The 17,902-nt window shown below is 47.3% G+C and overlaps 1 protein-coding gene across 2 annotated transcripts in view; it reads left to right on the top strand.

Annotated features, from left to right (window-relative positions):
* EHMT1 (euchromatic histone lysine methyltransferase 1) overlaps positions 1 to 17,902 on the top strand; it is a 62,891-nt gene that overhangs the window by 16,026 nt on the left and 28,963 nt on the right. For both annotated transcript variants that reach the window (XM_050907831.1, XM_050907833.1), the window contains 7 exons: positions 6,445 to 6,622; positions 8,040 to 8,176; positions 9,075 to 9,263; positions 9,959 to 10,039; positions 12,074 to 12,194; positions 13,902 to 14,033; positions 15,976 to 16,121. In XM_050907831.1, coding sequence (XP_050763788.1) covers positions 6,445 to 6,622; positions 8,040 to 8,176; positions 9,075 to 9,263; positions 9,959 to 10,039; positions 12,074 to 12,194; positions 13,902 to 14,033; positions 15,976 to 16,121 — 984 coding nt within the window. The remainder of the gene's footprint in view (positions 1 to 6,444; positions 6,623 to 8,039; positions 8,177 to 9,074; positions 9,264 to 9,958; positions 10,040 to 12,073; positions 12,195 to 13,901; positions 14,034 to 15,975; positions 16,122 to 17,902) is intronic.

Here is a 17,902-nt window from a genome sequence, read left to right on the forward strand (position 1 = left end):
GGGTGGCAGTTGGTGGTTTGCAAGTGTCTGGGATTGCTCAGCAGGCTCAGACCATCTAACATACAGAAAACTCAAAACAAAGGGCAGGTCCTAATGGGGATGGTGATTGGGATTTGTCTCCTTCGGGGAAAATAAATAAATAGAAACAAGAGGACAGGGCACAATGAAATAGAGCTCTCCATCTGATTGCAAGTGCTGCTGTCAGCTTGTCTGAACCTAGAAGGTACACCCATCGAGGACCCTCTCCAGAGGGGTACCCAGATGTGCACGGGCGGACTGGAAGTGTGAATTCCATGTGTGTGAGCTTGGCCACAGTTAAATAACTGCGATGGAGAATCGCCTTCAGGAGTGACGAGACCATAGACTACCATCGGACTTCTTATATGGAGGAGTTACTGCAGAGGGAGGTAGAAAAGTGAATGTATATTGTGCTGTACTTTTCATTTCGTATTTAACTGGTTGTGCTCAGGCTGCTGACATGGCTGTGCTGGCTGAAGGTGGCTGCCCCAGCTGCTGACCGCAGCCCACAGAAATAACCGTCCTGGTCCCAGGTCCCCAGCAGACCTATTTCTGTCAGGAGGCTTGCTATTGAAACTGGTTTGAGCTATCCTGTTTGTTTTGACTGATCTGTGACACTCCCTTCCCCTGGAGCTGCTCCATCTAGGAGGGGACAGGGACGAGGAGCGGGGTCTCTCCCCTGACCCAGCAGCGTCCACGCCTCTGAACGATGCTGGTTCAGCAACCCATTAAATGCAGGTTTGTAGCTTGGTTTGGGAACATCTACACTTAAGCACAGTCTGCCTGGCAGCCTAAACCGCTATGATTTTATGCAGATACATGACCACACACAAATCAGTGCAATTGTAATCAAGTGTCACCGGAATCCCTCTTCTAATGGGCACATGTTAATCTGCAGATAAAAGGGCGTTAATAGGTGGATCAGCCTTGCAGCTTGTCTGATCTAGATTAAGACCAAAGCCATGCAGGTTTCTTTTTGTTGCTCCAAGGTAGGGCTTAGGCAGTGGTCAGGATCCCCCAGCAGCTGTGCTGAAATTCGGTAGTGAAAAGTATAATTGTGCTGCAGCGGAGGAAAGGAGAGTAGCACCACTACAGCTCCTACAGGCACTGTCATCTGCTTGTGATAAATTTTTTATAGCAGACTGATATTTCTTGCTTAAATTTCGTTCACTAGTTAGAGGCAGATACCCCTGGGAGCTGCTGCTTTGTGCTGTTCAAAGGCAGCGCCTTGGTACAAATCTCGTTACCCCTCTGCATGATGGATGGAGAGAAGAGTGTTGCTCTGTGACAGCAGCCATGTTGCCCAGTGGCAGTGGCAGTTAGTTTAGTCCTCCTGGCTAGTTGGCTTTGGTTTCAAGCTCGTACTGTGCCGGAGATGAAAGTCCTTAAAAGAAGATAAATAAGACAGCTCGTATGTCTAAGCTGGAGATGATTTCAGGTGTCGAGAGCGAATGGCAGTCCTTCTGCAGCGCTTTTCAAAGCTGTCCTGCTCCAAAGCTGGACCTGCAGGACCTTTGCCAGTGTCCTTGCACCAACACATGGATGGAGTTCTGGCCTGGTTTCTCTTCGGTTGTTGCTAGCTTGCTTGCTTAGGTAATGGAAGGTCCTCTTAATTGCTGGGCTGTGGGAAGAATGCTGTGTATGGTCTGTCGAACCAACGCGGGGTTTAATTAGTAAGGTTTGTTTGTTCTGTATTTTTGCTTTTAGGGAAAAAAAAAAAGGAGGATATTCTGTCTTTTGCCATTTTTAGTAACTTCTCCCTGCTGCTGTAGGGGACTTCTGTGCCAATAATAGAAACGTGGTCGATCCCATTAAAAGGTAGAAAGCAGTTTAATTTTTATAAGCACATAAAATATTGTGTTCTTGTCCCAATCTAAGCAGTTTTCTTGACTATTTTTCTCACAATGGTGTTGGACATAGTTGTGGTCCCATTTTTGCTGTTTCCAGACACAAGCATCTCTGGAAATGTTGGTCTGAGCCTTGGAATAGCTGTCTTCAGCTTCTTGGCTATTCCTTGCAATGCCCAATGTGAAATAGTGGCTTTACGGCCTTTTGCATAGGGTGAGCTGATACCACATGAGAAGCTGCAAGAAATGAAGACATTAGTGACGCAGTTTCTTTCTCTATCATTTTTGGTCCTTTCTTGGCCTCCAGTGGCCCACACGTGTGGTGCTTAGGACATGTGAACACAGGGAGCTCAAACTGCGTCCTGGAGTTGCCTTTGCATGGGATTCTCCTCACTGTACTTCTCTAAAACTGTAGATGAAAACTGTGCTTGACTATTAAATATAAGGATAATTGGGGAAAAAAGAAAAAGACCATGGCTGTTTTGGACAAGGATAACACACAGCAATGGAGTTTATTTAGGGTCAGGAATAGTGCTTCTCACCTCTGATTTTGCTATTTGCAGTGGAGCCCATGTAGGTGTTGGACGAAAGCACCTCTGCTCTCTTAAATGTTTATTGATTTAAGTGAAGGAGGATGATCTTCATCCAATTTCTGAGCATAGGAGTCTGCTTAGTTAAAAATGCAGGCAACTCAAAGTGTGTGTGCCCTCGTTAGTATTCTTAGCAGATCAGTCCATGCCCAACAGATCACTGAAAGCCGTGCATTGCTGTCCCGGCGTGGTCACTTTGGGTGCAGGCTCCAGCATTGCCGGTGTGGCATTTTCCACCTTTGGCAGAGGACTCTGGATCTTCAGGAAAGGAAGCAGGAACGTGTTAGGATTTGTCACAGCAAATTGGATGAGTAGATGTTGACTAGAAATCAGCTCCACTGGGTTCGTTGAAATGCCTGCTGTTTGCAACCCGCTTTGTGCTTTGCCAGCACGAGTGTCCTCTGCTGGGAGACGGTAAGAGAGGCCGTAAGCCAAGAAGCAAGAGTTTGCTTGGATGGATACTGAGTTGCAAGCAGTTCTACAGATAGCTGCTTGATGCTGTGCCTTGAGGGCGGGAGGAACCCGTCCATCATGAAACTGGAAGACGGTGGCACGTGACGGGAGCATTAATGGCTGTCAGCTGTGCCAGTGACAGTATAGCCCACAGAGGTGGCTTAGAGCTGGGTCCTGCCAACCCCGGGCTGGGACATGGGGTGGCAGGGCCGGAGGTAGCTGCTCTACCTGCCCTGCCTGTTCTGCAGGAGAAGCCTTCGTCTGAGGTTTTCCTTGGACAACCTTTTCCCTAGCAGGAAACTCGCTGGAGCTAAACGGATGTGCAGTGTTTTGAGAAGTCCTCTGATGGTGCTGGGGGCTTGCAGGTGGATCTGTGAGCTTTGTCTTTAAATGGATCACTGTAATTTTTTGTTTCCGTTTTGCTTTGATAGGAATCTGTTTTGCCCCAGATAGTCTAGCACCCACTTGCCCCACTCCCAAATGCGCAGTCCGTCTTTTGCCTTTGCTTCTGTTACTGGAACCTGCCCACTCTCCTCTGCTGAGAGGTGTCACGTGCCGGTTGTAACCTGGGCACCGAAGGACGCAGAATATCTTTGCGAGGAAGGGCCCAGGTATGCTTGAACCAGCTCTTAGCCAGCATGACGGGATTTTAAGGAAGAAGAAATTTCCCAGCAGACCAGTGTGCTAGATTAGCAAAGGCTCTTTTCTGGGAGCATTTAAATTTGGAGCAGATAGAGCAGAGCATAAAAGCTCAGTGTAGGAGACCAGGATGGGCTGTACCTACAGGCTCGAGTTAAGGAACTGGCAGAATTCAGAGACATTAGAAATGGGAAAAGAATAAAGTTTCATCCAGTAAACACTCTACTTGCTGGAAGAGTAAAATTTAATGAGAACAGCAAAGATGTAACTGTTTTATCTAGCTAAGAATGAAGAAAGATGGTGAGAAAACTGAGTATAAGTGCTTTCAAATCTTTGCTGATCCTTTTTATTACAATCCTTAGATTTAGTATTTTTTAGAGACACATACATGTGTGTGAGAGATATATATGTTTTACTGCTGGCTGGCTCACCTTCACATGCCATCAGGCTTCCTGAGAGATTTGGTCACCTCTCTGCGGGAATTACTGTTCTTTAGCATTGCTGCATATGCCTCCAAGTAATAATCCAGATCTCACAAGGCTTAATTTGATTTAAACAACTGTTTTACCGGAATTGCCATGAAAAGCTCACATTTAACAGTTATCATGCAGCCCTATTGAAGATTTTTAATTTATTTCCATATTGTAATTACAGGGGGAGAGAAAAACCCTAAGCTAATAACATACTACTTTTTCATTTAAGATTTGATTCTGTTCTTCCAAACAGTCTGGCATGGTCTGAATGTGAATTGTTGATGATTGGGAGTAACGGTACGTTTTATCAGAGACCAGTTGCAAGAACCTGCACGTAAAGGACAAAAAATGCAGCCCTTATGTACACTTGTTGCAGGCAGCTCTGTGTTAGATCTGCCTCTCCCAAGCTCATTTTTCTAATTTTAAGTTAAAAATGGAAAGCAGTGGATGTTCCAGGGGACTTGGGAATTCTCAGAATAATCCTGTAGCCAAGAGTTACCGTTAACCTTTAGATCTATAAACTAGGGACTTTTAAGAGTATAAATAGTATTGTTGAGACTATTATTGGCATACTGTGCCCAGTACTCCTGACGTACGTTTTTTAAGGGATAGAACAATGGGGAGCAGTCTTAGGAGTGGTCTGATGTCCAGAAAATGATCCTGTGGACACTTAATTTGCTCATTCTATTAAACTTATTGAAGAGAAAGTTTTTAAAAAAAAGGAAAAAAAGAAGTTGGTCATAGTCCATAAGTATCTACTCGGAGTGAGAGTTTCTGATGATACAGGGCTTTTTAATTTAGTTGAAAAAGCATAATGCATTTAATTATTTGACAGTGAGAGCCATTAAGCATTGGAACAACATATCAAAGGATATGATAGATTTGTCGTCTTTGAAATTGTTAATCCAGGACTAGATGCCTTTTAAGAAAAGATGTGGCAATTCAGCCGTAAGTTATGGGCTTGATGCAGGAATCATTGGCAATTTGATGGCCTTTTTATGCAGGTCATTTTTGATTATCATTACAGCTTTTCTGTCTGTGACCGAGTCCTCGCTTTCTGCCAGCAGTGTGCACATGGCAGAGCTGTAATTAGGAGAATCAGTCACTTCCCCATTTGTTCACAAGGTCACATTACTTGAAAGCAGTGTCTAAGAGTGCCTATCTGAACCTGGACTTTAAAGAGTGTTTTTATTGCTTGCTGCTTTTTATTCCTTTCTTTCTTTTGCCTGGATTCCTTTTTCTGTTTTGGTATTTCAGCTGTTGCTTCAGAAGTCCCATAAGAAGTATTTTCCTGCAAGTGGAGCAGCACTAAAACATTGCCACTGCAGAGCTTGTAATCTGCTAACTGTGCTCTTGGTTTTCTGGAGCATCTCTGCCAAACCTGCCTCCTACTTGACAGTCGAGTGGACAGATGTATGGAGAGGGGTGGATGCAGCTAGGTCATCTGTTAAATACATAAGAGGGCAAATCCAGTGTAAAATGTCAAATCAGAGTGGCAGCATTTACCCCGCTTTCTGTTAATACAGTGGTTAGGTCCTAAAGGTGCAGGAGTGTGGGATGTGGAGCTGTAGGAACCCTGCTTTCATGACCAAAGGTGCTGGATGAGACTTTGCATTGAGCGCAAACTCGAGTCAGAGCGGGCTCAAGCTGCCGTGGTGCCTGGGAGCCTGGCTCCAGCAACAGGGCCTGCAGTAGCAACTGCAAAATTCTCTTGGTTTTCAGTGGGAGCTTGTAGCCTGCCCTGGGTTTGGCATTGCAACAGCTAGATCTGCTAGTACCTGCGCTAGCTGGTTTAAAGTAAGCTTGGACAGGTCTTTGCTGCGGCAGTAGCAGCACTGTAGATGAACCTGCGATGTCAAGCAAATACCTTCTTTGCCCGTGTTTTGTTGTGTGCTAGGCTAGAGGTGGGAGCCTTTGCTAAGACTTGATTGTGCCAAATGCTGTCCGAAAGGAAGGATCCCTTCCCGTTAACGGCTGCCTGCTCTTCAAAACGTCTCTGCAAGACTCTGTTCTCCTGCATGCTTGATGCGACAGCCGCGCTCGGGGCGTGTTTCAGGGAGTGGATGTATTTGTTGCATTTGTTCGTCTTCTCCAGAGCCAACCAAATGCCTGTGTAAATAGTGTCTGATCCTTTTCATTATCTGCAGTCGCTTTGGCTCTGCCACTCTGCCTCTGCGAGGTAGCCTTTCACCTTCGAAGGCAGCAGCCTTCAACAAGTGACGGAGCAGCAGGCTGGGAGTGTTTTGCAGTCTTTAGGCAAAGTAACATTACGTGCTAGAGGAGGGGCTGTGTGCTTTTGCTTTGTGTGGTCCTGTCTTCAAATGAAAGTGATTATGCTTGAGAGAAAGGAATTAAATTTCTTTTCTGATTTTTTTTTTTTTTTAAAAATGCAGAGGCTCAATTTAACTGCATTTTGTTTTCCAGCATGCAAGTAAAGACCCCAAAGATGGGAGAGACAGCAGAGATCAAAAAGAATCCAAGGAAGAAGGCAACAAAAACGTCCTGGAGTTTGGGAAGCCGTTGCCGTTGCCCTCTCTCCCGGGCCTTCACCAGTCACTACCTCAGAACCAGAGCTATGTGGCCACCACAAAGTCGCAGACAGGTGAAAAGGACGGGGTTAAAATCCCTAGCAGCACCCACCTCCCAAACGTGTGTGTATGTGTGGTTGAGTGCGAGATGAGGCAGGTTAACAAGGACTGAAACTTCTGTTAGTACCTTTTTCCCACTGAATCTCCTTCAGGGTTTCCTTTCCTGCTGGCATCAGTAGGGCTGCTGCCATAGACCTTGTTTGAGAGATGCCGTTTCATCTAGCCACTTCACTGCAAGTGGCCATCGCACTGCAAGCATGATCCTTGTGTCCTCTGGACTCCCTTCTGGTCACCTCTGGATGTCATACAGGGTACGTTCTTGCAGTCCCCAGATAAAGCAGCCTCCCAAGCGAAGTCCACCAATTTTCTGCTCTGCAGGGAGCACCTGCCACGCAGTCCTTCCTGCGCCGCCTTGTTTCACGGGGTGCAGGTCCCTCCCAGGCGGCGTGGGCAGGTAGGTGTGCTCCGTCGGGCACCACCACACCAAGGATCACTCTTCTGCTAAAACTTGTTATTAGAGGAGACACTTTCATCCCATCTTCCTATGTGATATTCTGAAGATGTTTCTGTCAATTCTGAGGGACTTTGTATATCACCGCAACAACTGGTTACCATAAACTATGTCCTTGTAAATAAATTTAATTGGTTTAACAGATTTTTTGGAGAGGTCTCTTCATAGATTTTTGGTGAAATTTCATCATAGTGGGAGATGAAGAAATGCTTTCAAGGAGCAGGCTGTACAGCTGCAAACGATAAAACTAGTGCTGAAGCTGTCTGTTCCCTGCTGTACACTGTTCTTAAAAGAGCCTGTGCTAAGCATCCTTCAGATGTGTATTCACCAAAGACAGCATCAGGCAGTGAGGTGTGGTGACTGATTTGATTAGAAGGCCAGGAGGGAGACTTAACAAATTAAGACCCAATCAAAGTAGTGAAAGGAATCAAACAAACTTCCATAGTAGGTGTGAAATGAGGTTAAATGGCAAACGGCTCTTTATTTAAGGTACCTTTTCCCTGTGTGTTCTTCAGTTATTGTACGATCGCTTTCATTGTAAGTCAGTATTATTAGCCTTGCAGTATCTATTTGAGCAAGTTGGATTCTATTCAGCCTCTTATGGCATCAGCAATACTGCCAAACGCAGATTAATTTAAGGATTTGATGTTGTGTATGGTGATGTAGGGGCCAGAAGGAGCATGGAGAGGATACTCAGAATTTGGGTGGGTTTGCAACACTGGCAGAAAGCTTTTTGTGTGTTTGCATGTATGTGTGTGTCATCTTTTGGTTGACTTGTAAATAAATTAGTTGGAGTGGGAAGCCTTTTTCTCAGATCGTGCCCTCAAATGTGATATCCCCCCAGTACAGCCTCTACTCTTTATCCCTTCTTCTTTTCATTCCTGAGCAAACTTCGGGGTTCTTTTGCTTCTGTTTTCCAGCTGCTGCAGTATCTCGGAAGAAAAAACGGAGAATGGGAACCTATAGCCTGGTTCCCAAGAAAAAGACCAAAGTGTTAAAACAGAGAACAATGATTGAGATGTTTAAGAGCATAACTCATTCCTCTGCAGGTGCCAAGGTAAGGCGAAAGCTGAGCCCGCTGGACATGTTTGTTGTGACCGTACACATCCCTTGTCCTGGCACACCAACCCCACATATAGGCACAGGAACGTGCTGACTTGTTGTGGTCAGCATCTTCTGTTCTGAGTCTACATCTTCTCTCTGGCAACAGCATCCTGCTTTGTAGCAGCCTTGCTGCTTTGAAAGTGGCTTTTTGAGAGTGGCTGTTCAGATACCAACTCTTAAACGTTTTCCAGTGAATGTTCCCCTTCTGTCCCGTGAGTCCTGTGGAACTGGAGAGATTTCAAGCATACCCCATGTGGTAACCTTTTTGTTTCGGTGTCCTCAAGGTAACTGTCTAGTGTTGCTGCTTGAGGCTGTATGGCAAAACAACTGGTTACTTAAAAAGGTTTAGACAGGGACTCACTCCTGATCAAATTCTACTTTTGCTGCAACCCATGCCCTGAAGTTTTGGTCTTTGAATTCAAGGAGAACAGTGCTAGGCTTTCGTGGAGTGGAGTGAAGATCCCTCTGTGATTTAACTTCCCTTTCCATTCCCTAGAAACCTTCTTGCACCCTTGGTGGAGCTGCCCTTCCATTTTTGAATTAGACTGCAGGGGTCTGTCTGAAGGCTTCTGCCCAGCAGCCCTCCTCCCCTTAATGCCTTGTACAACCACGTGAGTCTGGAATGACTCCTCGTGGCTCCTCGGTCCCCAGATTGGCAGGGTTAGGTGATGCATGGCAGGCTCTCAGGCTGGCTTTGCTGGCAGCATTGAGGAGCTCTGGGGGGACATATAGCCAGCTTTCCCCTGGCAGCTTTAAGGCTCCTAGCACAGAGGCGGTCCGGGATGGATTCAGCTGCTCTGTCCTATGAATTGATGTTGTCTTTGTGGCTCATGTGCTTGGACGACTTTCAGAGTGAAAAGGACCTGGGTGATGCCAGCCCTCACGTGAACGGGGAAAGCATAGATGTAGACTCTGAAGAGGAAGACTCTGATGAGCTGGAAGAGGAGGATGATCATGGAGCAGAGCAGGCAGCTGTGTTTCCTGCAGATGATAACAGGACCTCTAAAGACAGCGCATCCGATGCAGACAATGCCAGAAAGGTATTCACATGCCCTGTGCAGGACTTGAAGGAGCAGGATGGGACATGCTCGTACACATGGGATAGGAGTGGCATGAGTTGAGGCAATTTCTAGGTTTTCTTAGCCTGCAAGGTGGCAGAAAGCGCAGCAGTGGTAGTGAGGCTTTTTGATGACCATTTCCTGCTCCTCATTGCACCCGTGAGAGTCTCCCCACCTACCCCTGAGTTTCAGCCTTGCTATGTAAGTCTGTGGTCTGCTATACATGCAGAACCCCCACCACATTTAGTTATGGGATTCACTGAACCAGTAAGAGACATCTTCCTAATCTTGCTTGTAACAGGCTGGTAAAGCACTAAAATTGGTTTAGTTAATTTTTTCCCAAATCATTATACATAGTGTAGACATGAGGCTGTTTTTGGATAATCAAAGAAGTTAAGATTTGGTTGGAAAACTTTCTCCTGGGGTCGAATTTTTTTTTTCCCTGTACCATCCCCATGGATGTACCATGACATGCATTAACAGCCTTGGAGTTCTTGTCCTGGAGAGGAAATTCTGTTAGTGCATGTGCAGGCTGGGGCTGGGTGCTGGGCGCAGCAGGATGATGGGGGGGATGCTCTGCTGGGTGGGGGGCACAGCAGGATGATGGGAGGGATGCCCTGCTTTGAGAGACCTGACCTGACTGACTCTTTCTGTTCTTGGGCAAATGGTGGCTGCAGATTGATGATGGCGAGTCTGAGGAGGAACAAGAGTCTGGAGAGTCTGGGGAGGAGGAGGAAGATGGAGATGAGTCTGACTTGGTAAGCCTGGCTGCTAAGTACGTCTTTCAGCCTTTGTCCTGTTAATAATTTCCTCTTTGCACTGCTGCCAGAGAGAGAGCAAGAGAGCGAAGAGATGTAGTTTCATGTCTCTGACAAAACTCACTCTCTGGAACCACCCACACACAGAGTATTGTTTTCCACAAGGTGCTTAACACTGATCTGTGATACAATTAATTGCTTTCTGATGCTAATTAATGGGCTTTTGTTTGTTGTTTTCAACAAAGTGTTGACTGCTTTTAATCATTTGAATGTTAGTAGAAATATTTAAGGGTGCTTAAATTCTTCAGATGCAGACTTGGCAAGTGGTAGGAGCCAGCAATGTTTTCTTAACAACCTGAAGCTCTGCATGGCTTTTCGGAGCTCAGGTGGAGTCGGCCCAGCCCACAGCCTAAATTCACATTGATCTGACATGCCACCTCATGGTACCAGATGAGCAGCTCTTGTCAGGGAGACATACAAATAGCACACAGACAGACAGACACTCTCCCTAGGAGGTTGTCTTTATAGTGCTAGGACAAGACTTTCACCAGCTGCTGGTGATTTTTACTTTTTAGATGGCTGGTGAAGAGAACCTGATTTTTTTTTTTAAATTTAAATTGTTGTTCATTGATTGTCTCTGTCCCCCACCCTCCCCTTTACTTAAAATTTTTGCTCCCTTTCCACAGCATCTCAAGTTGAGGAGCCAGCATTTAAGGCACCCCAACTCTTCAGCCACCTTGAGAAAATTCTTGGCTTCATTTTCTTGATGTTTTGAGCTGAAGGTAGAAATGACTATACCAAGTGAATCGTTGAAGCTCTTTAGGGTCTTGTTCCTTATGCTCTGACACTACAGGAGCCAGAGACGACCAAGCAGCAGGGGCTGTGTAGTCTGCCCCTTTCCTCGGGTAGCTGAGGCCAGTCTGTAGCGTTAGCTCAAACCAAGGGTTGAGCTTGCAGTCAAGTCCAAACTCCCAAGTCATATCTCCACATCCTATACGGTGGTTTTTGCTCTGCTCATATCTGGTGAGTCAGTCGGTTCCCCAGGCAGGGACTGGCTCAAACACAAACCTCTCCCCCACAAGCAGTGTGATGCAATTGGTGCAAGCCACGTGGCGGGGCACAACTGAGCCCACGCTCGGGGACAGTTATCAGGGGCAGCGTAGACACGCCGTAGAACTGTCCGGAGAGCCAGGGCTCAGCGCCAGCTTCGCTCACAGTGATAACAGAGCATGGTGCAGCATCGGCTTCCTATGAAGGTAGGGCCTGATCCAGCTACTGTTAATGGTAGCAGGAGGTTTTACATAGGCTTTGATGGGAGATGGATAAGCATCAGGAGCTGACAGTTTCAGTTTGAATGTGAATTTTATGATTGATGCATTGAAGACTGCCTTACAGGGTTGGGTTGCCTGATTCCCCATTCCAATGTTGAATTTGAAAACCCACCCCAGATGACTGTATTTTTTTAAACCAAAACCCAAACCCTGTTTAGATTCATATATGTGTCTGAATATTTGCTGCATGATTAGTCCGTGCTGCCCTGCACCTTGCTGGGGGAGGCAGCTGATCTGCTACTGTAGAGTTCAGTTCCCCTGGCTCCATCCCAACCCTGTAAGGTGGCTCTTCAGGTGCAAGGTGGCATTTTCTAGCACGACTGTGGAGCAATGTGAATATTTTAGTTTGGAAAAAACACCATTTTTCTGGGGAGAAGCTAAAAGTGTGCGTGTGCCTGCGTACTTGCATTGCTGCACGGAGGTGCTTGGCTACTACTGCAATGAGTATGGTGTAAGAGCCTACATGGAAGAGAAAGTGAAGCATGCACTATTGAAATGACAGGAAATACACCCACACGTGTGCTTGTGTTTCCTTTTTGGTGCTATAAAGACATCTTAGCACCACTTGATTTCAAACCCCCAGTCCTTAAGGCCTTTTCGCATAACTCAAGCTGTGAGAAGGTTCTTTCGCATGGGCGCAAAGGACTGCTGGGACGCTGATGCCAACATGCCTTACATGCACGTGGCCTCTCTGGTTATTCAGAGCTCAGAGTCCAGTGTCAAGAAGAAGCTGCTGAAGAGGAAAGGAAAGACGGACAGTCCATGGCTGAAACCCACCCGCAAGAGGAGACGGAGGAATAAAAAGAAACAAGCCAGTGTGCTAGGTAACTAATTGTGTTTTGTTCCTTAACTACACAGAAATTAGCCTTCCAGGTGGAGGGGTAAGGACCTGAGGCCCATAAGGCAGTGGCTGTCTGCAGAGCTCACTCTTCCCTTACAAGGATGGGCTGTATGATAAACCAGGCTGTGAACTTTCATCTCACTGACAGTAGCTACTGGTGTGCACACTTCAACAGCAGAATACATATGAGGTGGCTTTATCCTTGGCATGCTGGAGGAATATTTTTTTGTTCATGAAACGCCCTTTACTTTAGAGTATCCAAAAAAGACCTCGTGGACTCATGTCCGTGTGGACTCACGTCCCATGAGCTCGTGGAGTGTGGTTAGATGCAGAAGGGAAAGGAAGAACCACCCCAGAGTGATGCTCAGTTGCTTTTGTATGGATGTTTGTCCAGCTGAATGGAATGTGCAGGTTGTTTTTGCATATTCTGAGAGCACCCCAATGTTTGTAATGAGCTGCCTCTGGCCCATCTCATGGTGTGGATGTCGTTCAGGTGGTCATTCTTGTTTGACCTAAGTTACCCAGCACTCAAAAGAAGGTGTCTTCTGAAAGCTGTGGGGTGGGGAGAGCCAGGAGTGCAGGCTGGATGTGATACTCCTTTTCAGGAAAGATAACAACATGGGTAAAAAAAAAAGTGGATAGTCTCTGAAGTGAAGCTGTGCCTTCAGCTTCATTATTAAGGTTTCACACATCCGTTGCCATCAAAGGGTTTATTCTTCTGTGCTTGCTAATTGCAAACAGGCCATTTTCTTATCAGCAGATTGTGGCTACTTCTGAGCTAAATGACCATGTTTCAGCCTCTGGTCTGTGCCTGGGGTTTGTCAGTTATCTGGCTTGCTCCTCTTCCTCCCAAGGCAACCCCTTTCTCAAGACGAAGTAGGGGCCATTGATCCCTTTCAGAGCAAAGCTAATTCTTTGTTTCAGATGCAGACTGGTTTTCTGCCCCTTCAGTAAAGGTGGCAGCTGGTCTTCCAGGCTAACGAAAGTCTCTTGGCCAAGCCAAAGTGGGAGAAGCAAACCAGGGGAGAAAGGGAAGCCAAGGGAGTGCGAAAAGATTGACAATTCCCACGAAGGCTCCGAGGGGTCCCCACGCAATCTCTTCCCAGCGAGGGATCCCCATGCAATCTCTTCCCAGCAGCAGCTTTGTTCACTTAGAGCCAGAACTTGGCTTTTATGTTTTTCCCCTCCCATTGAGCTGAATGTCACCTGTCTCGTCCTCTTCATGATGTACATGATTAGCCGGTTCGCTCTGCCTGGCCGGAGTGTACCTGGAGCCCTTTGCAAGCAGGTCGGAGACAGGAGGATGTGCTGAGCCCTGGTTTCATCCCTTTCTTGTGCCATTTAAGCTTCTGCTGCCGATGCGGTACGGCAGCAGGCAGGTGTGCCTTTCAGAGGCAGAACTTGTCTCATATATTCTTTTTTGTTGTTGTTGTTACCTACCTAGAGTGGAAGTGGAAGGTCTGTCTGATCAGACAGGGAAGGAAATAAGAGATCAGTCGTGCCATATATGCCCAGATGTTGCATTTTCATAATTCTATGTGCATCCGTACTCATGGCCTCTCTGAGGAGCCTGCATACAGCCTGCTCGCTTAAATATGGCCCTTACACCCGCATGTGCTTGCACGCGATTTATTTATTATATATATATTTTTTTTTTTAGCTGTGTAAATCCGCGTGTGTTTCCATCTAGGTGCCGAAGCCTATAAACCATCTTTGGGAGGCAGAGAGGGCCCCGGCCAGGAGAACAGCATGGAGTACATGGAGGTGTCCCTGGATTCCCTGGATCTCCGGGTGAAGGGAATCCTCTCCTCGCCGGCGGGAGGTGAGTGGCCGCCGCCTGGCCGAGCCCCGCCGGGGCCGGGGCCGGGGCCGGGCCGGGCCTTTGTTCTGCCGGGCGCAGGCGGGGCGGCGTGCGGGGGCCCGGCTGCCCCCTGGCGGCGGCGGGGGCCGGCCCGGCCGCGGAGAGCCTGCCGGCACCCTCGGGGCTGGGGCTGGGGCTGGGGCTGGGGCTGGGGAGCCCGGCTCGGGCGGAGCACGGCGGCTCGGTTGGACGCCCAGCAAGGGGTCCAAGGTGCTGTCCCAGCCCGCCTGTCCCGCTTGGCAGCTCCCCTCCGTTCCTTGAAGGATGCTGATTGAGCATTTCCCCAGTGACCCCCCCCCCCCGGATCCTCTTGTTCAGCCCTCGAGGAAGAGGAGGGGACTAGCGTTGCTTCCTGGGTGCTCAGCCCTGGACGCTGTTCCCAGTGCTGAACTGGCCTCGGATCCAGTGCCTCCTGGCTGACCTGGATCCATACGTCTGTCCCCCGTCGCCCTTTCACTTTCAAAGGTTGTCTGGCTCTTTTGATAGAGGCACATCAAAGAACGGGTAGGAGTGTTGGCCACCGAGGGAGGGTCAGGATGGACGAGGGATGCTTTCACCAGAGCCTCTGGATGTCAAAAAGATTATGAAAGTGACAGCTCGGAAGGCGAGGAATGAGCTTCGTGATTCGTGGTCCCAGAAAAAGCTCTTAAACCTTTTAAGATCTTGACAGGATTTTACATGAAAACTGCAAGGACTTTCCCTCTGCTTGTATGTCTTGAAATATCCCATCCCTTCTCTAGGCTTGGTCTGGCAACTTGTTGGCTAAAGGAAACTCCTTACAAGATGAAAGGGGCTTGTGCTCGGCTGATAAGGTTGCAGCCATGGGCAGGATGCTGTGAGGGGGAGTGCTGCCATTGCCAGGGCAGCTAAAGAGGAATCTCCCTCAGGAATGAAGTTAATCTTTGAAACTTTGCAGCAAAATAACTCTCCTTTCAAAAGCTTAAGAAATAGCAGCATGCTTCCTTCTCACTGGCACTCAATCCCATAGCAAGATTGGGCAGGGAAAGCTTGGGACACTTCAGGGTGAACCGATCCAAAGGCACCCGTGTGAGGGTTTGCTTCCGTATTGAAAACGTTGCAAAGAGATGTTACAACTGTGTAGGATTAGAATAGGAGTGTAAGACTAAAAGCAACCCCTTTGTCGTTAGGCCAGTGTTTTGCAATTATGGGTAACCTAGTGATTTGAGTTGAACCCAGAGGAGCCACAAGAACAGTCATGCTGTGCCCCCATACCTGGCAGTGAGCCCCCTCAAAAGCCATTATTCACCTTGAAATAGGTTTGAAAATGTTCAAAATCTGAGAGAAAGAGATGAGGAGAAGGCAAGAACATCGGAGTATCTTGCTGCTTTCTTTTCACTGGTTTGTCCTCTTTCCAAAATAAATAATTCCTGGTTGGCTGAGACCAAATAGTCCCAGAAATTTTGTTTTCCCATCTGTGTAATAAGCCTCTGCAAATAGAAGTTTGTGCTTTCCTGATCTTCTCTATTTATCACTCCACTAACTATTCAAATTTCCAACTCCGGGTGGTTTCCTACAAATTTTCTGGTGCCAGAGCACAGTGTTGTGGGGCAGGTGGGGAGGAGACACAGGCTGATTAAAATCTGTACCTCATCGTTGCTTTTCCTTGTTGAGGTTTTCTCAGAGTAAACTGTTCTTAACTTACTATTCTTGATTTCAGCACAGTCATCTGTAGTGTGGCTGGACTTAGAAAAGTACAGGATGCTTTTGCAAACTCCAGCTGGTGTAAGAAAGGGGTCTTTTTTACAGGGTTTAGATAGTGCCTTGAAAGCGTTTCAGGACATGGAATGGGAAGATGCCACAGGACATGGGTGGTGTGGATGGCCTGCATGCTTTTTCCTGGAAGAGAGTTTCAGAGTTGATTTACTGGTCTTCTGTACTCCAGGTCTTTCCAATGGTCCTGAAGCAATGGAAGTAGATGGTCTCCAGGAAGTCCCCCTCTGTAGCTGTCGAATGGAAACCCCCAAAAGCAGAGAGATCACCACGCTAGCCAACAACCAGTGCATGGCCACGGAGAGCGTGGATAACGAGGTAGGAGCTTGTCTTTTCAGCTTCTCGCAGACTTTTCTCCTGAGGACAAAGACGTAAAGAATAAAAAGCTGTGCCGGGAACATGTGTCGGGTCACGCAGGGACTCTGCAGCCTGCTAGACTGGGAACCCACTGGTGTGCGGGAATGACAGGGCAAACATCTCGCTCGCTAAGCTGAGGGCTCCAGCACTCTGCGTGTATCGCACGGTCACGTTGAAGCCACTCGGAAGGGAGGAGGTGGTGTGGTCTGCAGTCGGAGAGGCGCTGGGTGGATCTCTCCTGCTTGTCCTGGCCTGTGCGGCTGGATCAAGTTGATGTAACAGACACGCTTCAGCCCAAGTGGGCTAAAATACATTAGCGTGCATCAAAGCGAGAAAATCCAATCAGAGGAAGCTTGGAGCTGGTTTTCCTTGACTACGAAGGAGCTGATGCAAACCTTTCTGTGGCCAGCTCTTGAGTTTCGGGAACTTGGCATGCCCTCCGCCGGCTCAGTCTGTCCCAGCCTTCCTATCTCCTCCTCCCCCAAGAGGCTTCTGTTACAAAGCTTCCTATGTCCTGGCAACCCTACGCAGCCTCCAGGTCTGGCTGACTGAAAACGGTTGCACTCGATGCCTTTCAGTCGATCACAGCTGGGCTAGTTGGGCTCTACTGGTTCCGGAAGAGTGGAAGTAAGTGGCAGAAGTGACTCCCTCCCAGAGTCTGGAAAGTGAGACTGCAGGACAGGAACACACTCGGTAGATCCTCCTTTTACTGGGAGGCACTTGGGTTTCTTTTAAGCTTCACCTGAGCCGCAGTTACACTGCAGCACTCTGATACTTGCTGGTAGTAGGACAAAGAGTGAGAATATCCCTAGTTCTCCTGCAGGATCCCAGGAGAAGATTGGATGGAGGGAGAAAGGGATAATCAGATTTGCAGCCCAGCTCTGCTTCTGTTAGTACGTGCTGGTACCTATAGAGAAAGGAATTTCCAAAGCATGGCAAAATTGATTCATTAAAGAGAGAATGCCCTGGAGACTTATAGGAGAGAGGGGGACCTCAGGGTTTCTAAATAAACAAAAGGTATACGAAAGCGTTCCTTCTCGTGTGTACGGTGGTTTGACAGTTCTGTGCCTGGATAAATCAGAGAGAGGAATAGCAAAGTCCATGCTTTATGTTAGATTCTTTTTCATAATGGGATAAGTGACTCATAGATGTTATAAGAATATTATATGTGTGAATAGTGGGTTCTCCAGACTGTCATGTCCTTGGAGAATGTTATAAATAGTTATGAGCACCCTGCTGCACTCTCTAATGGTTGGAAAATAGCAATTAATAATTTTGTACTTTTCTTAGAGTTTCTAACAAATAATATAGTGTGACATAATAATGCAGGGTCTTCCTCACAGGGACAGTGCAGCTTTTCATGTGTTAATCAAATTTCCTCAGCTTGTAAGTAAAAATCAATGCAATGGTCCTCTCCTGCCACCCCTGCAGCCCCTGGGGTCTGTGTGTTAACAGTGATCATTCTAGCCAAGGTGTCACAACCACAGGTAGACTTTGCAGCTGGAATTTGGGCAAGTTGAATCAGAGATGCTAGGGGTGAATGATGGGCCTAGGTTAAAATCCGTTCTGTTTTTCTGTGGAGGTGTTGATTCTGCAGGAGAAGTGGAGTTTAAAAAAATTAGAGAGAAAGTCTAGTTTTGTTGAGAAAAAGCAGCAAATCAAACCTCTGCTAGACCAGAGGGACAGTCTGTTGGTGATGAGCAGGCGCCGTGTTCCTGACTGACTCCTCTGCTGATGGTGGC

This window comes from Gymnogyps californianus, chromosome 18 (assembly GCF_018139145.2).
Source record: "Gymnogyps californianus isolate 813 chromosome 18, ASM1813914v2, whole genome shotgun sequence".
Classification (NCBI taxonomy): domain Eukaryota; kingdom Metazoa; phylum Chordata; class Aves; order Accipitriformes; family Cathartidae; genus Gymnogyps; species Gymnogyps californianus.